The sequence below is a fragment of the Galeopterus variegatus genome, unplaced genomic scaffold (genome assembly GCF_000696425.1).
Source record: "Galeopterus variegatus unplaced genomic scaffold, G_variegatus-3.0.2 Scaffold6816, whole genome shotgun sequence".
Lineage (NCBI taxonomy): Eukaryota > Metazoa > Chordata > Mammalia > Dermoptera > Cynocephalidae > Galeopterus > Galeopterus variegatus.
The window spans coordinates 60,670-72,572 of NW_007732927.1; the positions used below are offsets into that span (position 1 = coordinate 60,670).

The following is an 11,903-nucleotide window of genomic DNA, read 5'->3' on the forward strand; positions in this document are numbered from 1 at the left end:
AGAAATACTTTGTTCAAAGGAAATCTATTACTCAGTTTCCCTATACTAACGCAAAAAACTCAATGTAAAAAAGTATGAAACTTGATGGATACAGGTGACAAGCCACAGTATCCTAGAAAACATTTTGGGGGTTAAAAAGCATAACTAAAATTTTTCTCACTGTTATCATGACACCCAATTATCAAGTAAAAAATACAGTTAGCCAAATTGTGTAAAATTATTCATGAACTAACAATACTTTTTTTTATTTAATCCAACTTGAAGAAACAAACCTTTTGCATACATAATTTCCCAAATAGACACAGTCATATATTTCAATGAAGTAATTAATATGACAAGCTCCTATTCTCTTTGGTGATGTGTGCTTTATGGTAGCTTTCCTTTACCGTTGTGTTGATTTTAATCAATTTTAAACCACGTTATGGGCCGAGCCCGTGGTGCACTCGGGAGAGTGCGGCGCTGGGAGCGCAGCAGNTTCGGATCCTATATAGGGATGACCGGTGCACTCACAGTGCTCACTGGCTGAGCGCGGTGCGGCCGTTCTCAAAAAGGGCAAAAAAAAAAAAAAAAAAAAAAACCACGTTATAACAGGTTCCTGCATCATTTATAAATTTCATTTACTTCAAAAGGGAGTATCTTATTTTCCCAAATAATATAAAAACAAGCAACATTATGTACTAATTATAAAAATACTTCAAAATACACTTCTAATTAGGAAAAATGCAGCATTTTAATTTGTTTAAATAAATCCATTGTTATGATGAAGCTAGAGCACTATGTTATTATATCAACAGTATTCATACACATATTGCATATATGGCCAGAAGTGATAATTAAGTGTCATTAGTACAAAATCTGTATTATAACATTTATACTTAGATCTGCATTAAAGTCAAAAAAGCTACTGATAGATAGACTACACTTCTGCACTTAAATGAGGACCTAATGAAATCATCAAAGTCTTGCATTCCCCACACATGTCCAAGTTACCATTATTAGCTGTGGTTCTGTCCCCAGCAGCTTTTCTCCCATCATATCCTCAACCCAAAACAAAGTTATTTAGAAAAGAAACCAAAGGCAATGTAGTATGAGACAGTCCTCAAACTATAAATTATTGCTTCAACATATTGTTGGAGGTCTTAATTCTAATTCTGGAAAAAATTGGCACAGATCTCACTCAAATTCAGATACGTTCAGAGATATTTGTGGATTATCAGAGATCACCATATGTCACATGTATTGTCCTATGATCTAAGTGAATCAGCTGTATTTAAACATTTTAATAGAATGAGGTCATCCATAGAGAAAGAGTAAAATGAAAGAAAATTATGCCAACATCAGGCCCTTGGGCTTCTCCTATAAACAGAGCGTAAAAGGTCACAAATTAAAAGAAAAAATTAACCTACACATATTAGACACATTATAACTATGCTACCTGTTTGAAAAGTTAGAAAGTTGAAGGCCTTTGTTAGTCTTTTTTTATAAATCAACAAAATGATGATTTTCTTTGTTATCGATAACTCTATGTCTAACAATTAGACTCACTAGGATGAAAAGGTAATATTTCTAAAAATAAAAATCATAAAAATTTGGCAACTTATGGCCTAAGGTTCCTGATAACACAGTAAGGAATGTACCTTTTGATAAAACAGATACTAGGTCAAATTGAGTAATATTTGTAAAATAAACCAACCAAACAAACAAACAAAAAATGGAGGGAAGCTAATTTAAAAGGAAAGATTTTCTTTAGATAAAAACACCTGTTGTTAAAATAAAAGAGAGAGATAGCACTGAAAAACAAAAAATATAATTAAGAGCCTTTATCATAAAGTCTCTAGAAGATGCAAAGAATTAAATAAATATGAAAGGATGGAAAAAGTTAAACACATATTACTTATACTCTGAAAAGAATATTAAATATATTTTACATTTGGAAAGCCCCTTATACAGATACAGTCATGCTCAAAATGTTCATTATTTATCCTCAAACATTGGGATGTATAAATGTCTGACATATACCCTGTATTTAAGAGGACAGATTCAGTACCTGATTACTTAAATCCCTTACAACAAAAGCTGATTATATAATAATTGTTTTTGACTGTATGCACTGCATGTTAGTTTACAATATCTTTAAGATTCATTTTTACAAGGTTAGTCTGCTTCAGTTGTTATAAGTTAAAGACATAAGCTATCTCATATACCAGTGCAAAAATCAGATTTAATGAGATTAAATATGTCAATTGATTTAAAATGTCTGTGATATCTCAAAAAATTTATTGGGCTTATAAATCATTCAAAAATGAAAAATACTTAAGCAACTTATTATTTACTTTTAAATGTTTTTTAAAGTATCGATTAGAGCTACTAAAATAGATCCTGAGAAATTTTATGCAGAGGAGCAAGTTCAATTTTATTTTGTAGTGACAAACAAAAATGACTTCAATAATTAAAAACAACACTTTCACCTCTCAGCATATGCACCAAAAGAGCAAATAAATGTACATACACTATAACTTATTTTTAAACACTACTAAGTAATTATTTTTAAAATGATGTGCATTTTTATATTCATTTGAATCCTTTAGAGATAGTGGGGGAAGAAAAAACAGAGGCAGGAAGAATAATAAAAAATAATCTTTATCACATCTTGCTGTCATGATTTCTGTGGTTTTGTTCTTCACAAAACTATATCTTATAGTTAAATTATTCCAAACTTAATTTCAGGGAAATGACCAAGTCAGTTAGTCCAATAAATCATTCTAGATTACAATTTAAATGTGTTCTATCAACATTAATAATACAGTTTCATATCATACTTTACTTGGAAAGGGATGATAAATATTTTTTAAATATTTAATGAACATTTCTAAATTGATCTGTGCATTTCATGCTTTTTTTAAGATAATAATCTGCTCTGCCCTTCTTCTGAACTACACCATTATTTCATTCTAAAAAATAATAGAATTTTAATGATTCATTAAAAAATCATTACTTTGCCAATTCTATGTATTATGTTCAATTTTTAAATGCACATATAAATAACATAAAGCAAAACATGTGTACCTCAAATTTTGCTTATATTCTAAGGCAAAAAACTATCAATGAATAACAAGAAAAAAAATACGCTATTTAAATTTTGTTTATCTTACCGGGAAATAAAAGTTACTACATGTGAAATTAGAGTGTCATGATTCATGAGTGAAATCAAAACCCCAGAAAAAAATATATCATATTATGGAAGATACTTGGTGAAAATGAGAAGTCATCCATATGTTGTGGTAGACCTTGAGATAACAGATTGTTCAGTGTACCTTGTGCTCCAGCCCCTAAGTACAAAGAGGTTACACACAACTTATCAGGCACTGGAGACCAAAACAACTACCTACAGTGCTATGATGCATGGGAGAAGGGCCTGAGGGTCATCTACCAGAACTTAGCCAATATGTCCTACTTCATAGTGAACCCCCACACACTTCTCCCAACTTTATCCAAAAGGCAGAGCAAAGGGTATGTCACTCCAGGAAAACTGCCTTATATCTTAGAACTAAGGTAACACTATACTTTAGTAGCCTTCACTAAAGGTGAACTATATGTTTATTATTTTAAAGATCAGAATGTTCCCTGAGAACCCAATTTGGTGGGTTTTCTCCCCCTCATTATTAGAGGCTTCTCTTCATGTCTTTCACTTAAATCAGATAAACTAATTACAGAGATAAAACAATGAATCTTATACATTTTGTCAGAGGTTAAATATATATTCATACACTCACACACATAAGCCACACCATACAAATAATAATGGCACATTTCTAATTCAGTGAAGTCCCACAGAGAAGCCACATGGAAACTGATGGAACTAAGATATTTTGGATCCATACCACTCATAAAAATGTGATTTTTAAAAATAACTACCTATATCAGAGTAGTAAACCATTGATCATTTCTGCCTTTCATCTACCAGAACTTAGCCAATATGTCCTACTTCATAATGAACCCCCACACACTTCTCCCAACTTTATCCAAAAAGCAGAGCAAAGGGTATGTCACTCCAGGAAAACTGCCTTATATCTTAGAACTAAGGTAACACTATACTTTAGTAGCCTTCACTAAAGGTGAACTATATATTTATTATTTTAAAGATCAGAATGTTCCCTGAGAACCCAATTTGGTGGGTTTTCTCCCCCTCATTATTAGAAGCTTCTCTTCATGTCTTTCACTTAAATCAGATAAACTAATGACAGAGATAAAACAATGAATCTTATACATTTTGTCAGAGGTTAAATATATATTCATACACTCACACACATAAGCCACACCATACAAATAATATTGGCACATTTCTAATTCAGTGAAGTCCCACAGAGAAGCCACAGGGAAACTGATGGAACTAAGATATTTTGGATCCATACCACTCATAAATATGTGATTTTTAAAAATAACTACCTATATCAGAGTAGTAAACCATTGATCATTTCTGCCTTTATGTTGTACTTCCTTTACCTCACTGGGTAGCAAATAGTAAAATGATTGCAAAATAGATCAATATTTAAGGCTTTCATATAGTTTTTTGAAATTAATCACTTGTCATTTACCAAAGTACTCAAAAACTAACAACATAATGAAATAGTATCGGAAAAGGCATCTTATTCACTGGTTATTAAGATATCCCAGAGAATCAAAGGAGAATAATAGAGCCCAAATGAAAATGTGCCAGTAGACTGATAATCATTTTGGCTTTAAATGTTGAAGTAATCACACTGGAAAAAGTGTGATTTATTCCTCCTGAGAACTAAACATCCCTATCATTCTTATTCATGTATGTAACATAAAAGCAATAGGTGCTTTGTGACAGATTTATGATAATTAGGCTTTCTAGTGCAGGGCTTAACATAACCTAATGAGAATAGAGATATGTGAGTTTATTCCATGATGTGTATATATTACCATTTAATATGGCACAGGCTTTTGTAATGAGTCAGCCTCCTCCATGTATTTCTAGATACTTGGACAATACATTGTCACACATTCTTTTCAAACTAGCAATCGAGCCTTGAAAAACAGTAAATTTTGAAGTATCTCTCACATATCAGATGGGATGTGTGCCAATGATCATATCATTTCCATGAGCTAATGAAGGGAAAATAAGAGATGGGATGTGTGCCAATGATGCTTTGTCTAACAAGTTGCTGCTTTTGTAGTTGAATAATGACATATCAGATGGGATGTGTGCCAATGATGCTTTGTCTAACAAGTTGCTGCTTTTGTAGTTGAATAATGTTGCCCATTTTCCCATATACAGGTCTGTGGATCAACACACAGATGACTGTAAAATGAGAATATGCAGCAAAAACACGGTACCCCTCCAAGAAGGCATGGAATGATAGGAACCTTATGCATTTTATAGCCTCTCCATGGTGTGTATAATTTCACCAGGGAAATATATGATCAACATTCAAAGAACATTGTTCAAATATTTCACAGGCTTATGCCGATGGTTAAGACTATGTCCTTTAAGAGTCTTAAACTGCTCGGACAGGTAATCGGCAGCTGGTTACTTCTTTAGAGTGAATTCATATACACCATGAATATCCACTTGAGACCTAAAATGCACAAAGTTGAAGTAGGTGAGTCACCAACCTTGGCGAAATATCGCATCCTTGCTGCATAAAGGCACCCAAGGAAAACCAGAGACTATTAAAAATCCCAAATTCATTAGTTGATTCACTACTTTGTGTTTCTCTTCCATCTTCAAACTCCTCAGTGTGCCACTCGTAGGGGCTAAATCTGCTGACCAGGAATAAAACTACACTGACCCCAATGTAGGCAAAAACAATGCACATCCAGATCTCATAGGCTAAAGGATCAAGAAATGAAAACACTCCTGGTTTGGACTTCTGAGGCTTCTTGATCATGATAGATATCCCGAGGCTCATAAAGGGCTTTGAGAAGTCAATCACCTCTTCTCTCACAAGGGTAATAGTTAATGGAGCAATTGCAATATCAGCTTTCTGTAAGGGAAACAAAGGAAAGTAATAGTACCTGGAGTCATGGTCAGAAAGGAATCATGGTTGCATCATTGGGTCAAAGGGGAAGAAAAGGAAATCAGAGAAATGGCAATAATTATTTATTTGATAGAATCCCAGTAAAAAGCAATTTGTTCCCCAAATATCCCTCCTTTTTACGAATCTACAATATACCCATCTGGCTTAACTATGATAATTTCACATCTACACTGCATTTATGCCTTTGCAGCCTTTGGACAATACATATGGCCCATTTGCTTCAGACAGATGAAATGCTCGTTTTGGTTAATTGACATGTTTACTTCTAGCTTCAGCCTCAATCTTTCAAATGTTCTCAAGGAAATAAGATAGTATTCCTAGAGGAATGTGGGAAACCAACAACCTCAGACACAGATACTTTGCAGAGAGGGGAGGCATTCTGTCAAAAACAGTTCAAATTAAATGGCTTTATCTATGAGAAGAGCTTTACTTACCCCATATACAAGTTCTCCAACCATCCCATTCCAAATTTTCGTGTCTGCATCCCTGGCCCCATACTTGCCATCCCCAACGATTGTCAACTTGTACTTGAACCCACAATGTTTGGCGATTTCTGCAGCCAGGTCAACACAGTAGCCCTCATAGCGCTCATTGCCTTCAAGCATTTCATGATTTTTCTTCATCATAACATATGGAGATTCCTATACAGAAAGACTGTGCTTTAGCAGATTAAAATACCTGTGTTAATTATGTACTCTCATTAAATTAAATCTTCTATTCAATCATGATCTGTTTGCCAGAGAAATGCAGAATGTCAATGGTGAGTAATATTAGAGGAAAAATTTAAGCATGATTTTTCTGCAAAAATAGGTACTAAAATTGTATCATTATATTTCATTGAGATGGCTTGTATAGCAGAGTGAACAAGATACTCAAAATCACAAACTGTTATTTCCCCCTTGTCATTTGTATTTCCAAGGGCTTAGAATAGAAGAATGCTGTTCAACATCTACTTTATTCAACTCTGGATTCATCACACACTTATTCTAGATTAAGGTTACACTAATCACAATAACCGGCACTCAGTCAAAATTTGTGTCACTGCTTCTCCTAGAATAAGGTTCATGCAGAAATCAGGTTCATGGCCAGTGATACACAGAGATACACAATGAAAGGACAGTTGCCATGGTGATGTACTGATTCTTCTCCCATGGGCTTCAGATCTCACTTCATCTGTGAGTTATAATATCCTAGATTGATGCTACAAGGATAGCTAGAGAGTAGCTTACCTTCGTAATCATAAGAAAGAGGAAGCATGAAAGAAAGATTCAAGACAGTCCAATACTCTCCACTGGAAATTGGCACAAAGAGTATTTGGGCTCTCAGTGAGATAATTCTTCTCAATGGCATGATGAAAGCAAAAATCCTCAAATGTCTAACTTGCAATTATTAGATTTCCAAGTGTCTCCTGATGTTTTTATCCAAATCTCTTATTTGCCTATTTATATTTGCATATCAATATTGTTAGGATTACTAATCCCATAAGCTTACAACCTCACTGCTAGATAAAACAAACAAAATCTGATACAAAGTCATGTCCTATAATAAGCCCCCTTTTCTCCATTTCATTTCACCAGCAGCTTGTCATGATGATCCACATCTGTTTTTCATCTGTCCAAAGCCTAGATGTTTATGATCCAGTTCAATTGTTCCTCATTCATTCAATACACATTCATTTTGCACTAGATCTGTCCTAATCACTGTGTTGAAACTTGAAGTAAAAAGAAGGGAAATCGTCCTAGTCTTTAATGAGTTCATTTTTTATTATCAAGGAAGATAAATTGAGAACATTATGATACCATGTAACAAACAGGAAGATAAATTTTACCCAGAATTGGGTGGAAATGGGAAGGTGAAGTGCTTGAGGAAATGTGAGGAACACTCTTCAAGACTTCCCCCAATTGTTCAGCTGTGCATGCACCATGGTATGAATTTTCTGTCGAGCTAAATTTCAGTCTTGAAAAGGATAGGGAACATTTTGAATGCTTTTGCTAGATCGTATGCATTATCTTTAACAGGTTAAATATGCAATACATGATTAAAACATTGCAAAAGCTGCACAGTATTGTCCTAAAATATGAACAGCAACTTTCTTTGGCAGATATTTTTTCATAATAAAAAATAAAGTAGAACAGAGGCATATGTAGTTAATTACCAAAATTGTGGTGACAACAACAGTCTTATTTTCAAGCCCAGAGGTATCATTGCCAGAAGGGAGCTCAGTAAGGGTAACAACCATTTTGTCCACTTCACTCCAGTATCCAATCTGAAAAAGGCAGGCATATGGATAAATGATCTTTCTATTAGCAAACTGTTTAATTATTTTCAAATCCATGTCTGAATCCGAAATTACACCCACATTAATTTGGGCTTCTTCTAACCAGAGATGTGTCATATACATACATACTTACATACATATGCATATATAATGTATATATATGAGTTGACTAGGAATAGAAGGAAACTAAAAAAAAACCACATGGAATTCTTAAACATGGCTTGTCTAATGTTCACTTTTCATATTCTCTAAGAGTAATTGCTTGGGAGTAAACAGATAGAAATATAAATAAAATCCAAGCAATGGCATTTTAACCATAACAGTTAAAAAGCAAATGTTGAATTGAATAGTTGGGTGCATATTTTCACCAGCTATTTTTCTCTTCTGAACCATAAACCTTTAACAATATTTTTTTCTCTTTTCATTGAAGACTTTTTCTACTTTCGTATAAAAAACAAAGTAGAACAGTCCTACTTACAGCTATTTTTAATATTAGAATTCAATGTTATTTGCCAGAAATGAATAGATTTGATTTAGGAAAAAAATTCAAAATAAATCTGTTTCTGGAAGTTTTTAAACTCTGTCTATGTAAATACACATCTCCAGAACTCTTTGAAAGAGTGAGATGATAAGTTACTAACCCACCTCCCCACACAGAGAGAAATGCCTTTAAACAACTAAGGATTTACCTTCCGGGGCCCATTTGTTTTGAGCTCCATGATATTAATCGTATAGTTTATTCTTTTTCCATTCTGGTCAAACTTTATATTTCCTGAGAGACCTTCTACCTGAACCTAAAGAGGAAATGGGAAAAAGCAGAATTATAAATTTACTTCAACCAAAGATACAAACTTTACAGATTACTCTTACTGGACTCAAATCAAGAAAACTGCATTTATAAGGTTTATTTCACTCTTTGATCTACCTTTGTATTGTTAGAAAATAATATTACCTGTATGTTAAACATAAGGAATAAAATAAGGATGACTAATTCAGCAGGAAAAAACTTAACGGCCACGTTACATTAGCAATCATTCTGAGTGACTGACCTGTTTGAGGGCCCTTTCTATTTCTACACCTTGTCCCCAAGGGACTGCTGGGTTTGCCAGACAGTCTCCTGCATTCCCCCTTCGGGATATTTCAATTCTCTGCTTTCGTAGGTTGCGGAAGGCTTCAGTCATCACTTGAACAGCGTCATAGGTCAGAGCAGAAGTATACTGAAAAGGACCACACACATTTCATGAGAATGAGAGAAAGTTTCGAAACTCACTGCACAGTGGCAAGCAGAACTGCAGTTGCCCACCATATAATACCATATAAAAGTCCAAGAATTCAATCATAATTTCTGCATCTAGAAACCTAAAAATTGAAGAAAAGCAGCACAGAATATTGGGCCAATGGAATGTATTCTTGACTCTAAACGTTTTCTTTACGTTAATATCTCAACTATTTCAGATGAGTCCTTTTTGTAGTAGTTGTATCAATGTTTCTTTTTTTTTTTTTTTCCTAACCAGTTTCTCATTAGACATTACTTTATGGCCTGCTATGGTGATATGCAAAATTAGGAAATTATCAAATAAATATTTCTTCACTGTGTAATGAGGAATTCATTTGTTAATGTGCAAAGAATTCTCATTAGTTTCATGATCCTTAGTCTCTAATTCAACCCTATTGATGCTCATATAGACGTGAAGTGGTCTCAGGAGTGTTTATTTAAGTGATTCTGTAAATTGAGTAGAAGAATCACCAAACGTCATGATTTCTATGCCCCCTTCATGCTTCAACAGTCTGTAATAACATTGGCTACAAACTTATGGTATTCAGATCCTGGCACAACAACAAAATTATTACAGGAGTGGGGCCAAGCAGACAAGTACTACAGGTGAACCAAGCATGCTCAATGGCTGGATAAGTAGTATTACATACATGTATATATACGGCCGTCTGTCAGATGTATGATGCCTCCGTTAATAATAAATTACAATTTCACATTAAAGCTTTACTGAATGCTGAAGAAATTTCTATCACTGAATACTTTTCAATCTTTAAGTACAAAAATTACAATGGAGCTGGAAAAATAAAGGAATACGATACCGATTTTGTGACACTCTAAATTCTTGACCCCAAATCCAAAATGGCACTTAGTATTCCCAAATAATCCTCCTTCATTTCTTAGTAGCTTTGTTCTTCCACTCTCATAAGTGACTATTTCATATATTCTTTTATCTTCTCTAAATATCCACACCCTACATACTTCTCTTTCTCTAAATTCCAGCTGAAAACCTTGTTTTACATGTTTTGAAGAAAAGAGAAGCTCTCATGTAGAATCCCCTTATCTTTCAATCAAAAAACTATGAAACTCTCCTTACTCTTTTTCCTGCCTGAGATGACAGTGCATGAGGTGGCCATACTCCCACTTCAGGACAACCTCTCCAACACTGCATCGATCTTATATCTCTAATCTTCTTAAGGACATTGTCTCTGCAATTACATCCTCAATATCCTGCATCAGCCTTTTTCTCTGTCCCCTGGATCTTCTCTATTAGCAACACAACTGCTCTAACATCTCCTAGCACAAATAAAGAAAGAAATAGATGAGAGAGAGAGAAATTGATTCTTATCCATATCTCCTTCCAGCTTCCACCCCTTTTTTCTGTTTCCTTCAAAGGAAAATTCTTTGAGAAGAATTTTGTAAGTTTGTCCTTCCACATCAACCCTTCTTGCTCTGTCTATGTGATCTCAGTTGATCCCTTAATTCCTCAGTGATGCTTGCTCTATGTCCTTCATGGTCTCTACCAGTATCTTACCATCTTATTTGTATATTCTTTATTTGCCTACTTCATCTCTCTTCCCCACTAGAATATTTGCTCTGTGGAATTAGAAAACTTGTCTGTCACCACTGAATTCTCAGAGCCCAGGGCAGGGCTGGGCACACTTGAGAGACTTAATAAAAAGGAAGGAAGGGAGGGAAGGATGGAGGCTGGTCAGAGATCTTGTCACGGACCCTGTGTTTATGGGACTCACATTCTCTCCCAATCTAGTGGAAAGATATGTAAACAGATTATTGCAATACATTCTACTGCAGTGTTAGGAGTTGGTCCTGTGGGTGGGCAGATATCTGTCTTGTTTCTTTCTTTTAATATGAAATATTTTATAATAAGGCAAATGAGAAAATAGTTGGTGGTGTGATTTTCCCCTCCATGCCGGCTGAAATTCTTCTAGCCTCATTTTTTCATGCTAAAAATGGAAGGGTGAGGTTATCTTTCACTTAAACTTTGCATGGATTAGTTTAAATTGCTTTCATTTTATCATATAAATGGGTCATATTTGATGGGAAAGCTGGGAGAAAGAAAGAAGAAAAAGAGAAAATGAGTGTGAGGCTATGTTCACTGTGATTTATTGCTGCAACTCTAATCAGACATTCATATTTATCTCGAAATTTTCTTTCTAAAATTTCTTCTCATGTGCTGCAATGTCATTGCAGGCCTATGTGTGAGTATTTCTCCACATATCTAGACATCTCCTGAATGGTTGCACTTATTTCCTACAGATACCTCAAA

The 11,903-nt window shown here is 34.4% G+C and overlaps 1 protein-coding gene across 1 annotated transcript in view; it reads right to left on the minus strand.

The window, feature by feature from the left end:
- Positions 1–11,903, minus strand: part of GRIA2 (glutamate receptor, ionotropic, AMPA 2) — a 78,176-nt gene that overhangs the window by 25,086 nt on the left and 41,187 nt on the right. Inside the window, exons 6-10 of the mRNA XM_008591302.1 lie at positions 9,393–9,560; positions 9,033–9,137; positions 8,221–8,331; positions 6,500–6,706; positions 5,613–6,011 (exon numbers count right to left, since the gene is read on the minus strand). Coding sequence (XP_008589524.1) covers positions 5,613–6,011; positions 6,500–6,706; positions 8,221–8,331; positions 9,033–9,137; positions 9,393–9,560 — 990 coding nt within the window. The remainder of the gene's footprint in view (positions 1–5,612; positions 6,012–6,499; positions 6,707–8,220; positions 8,332–9,032; positions 9,138–9,392; positions 9,561–11,903) is intronic.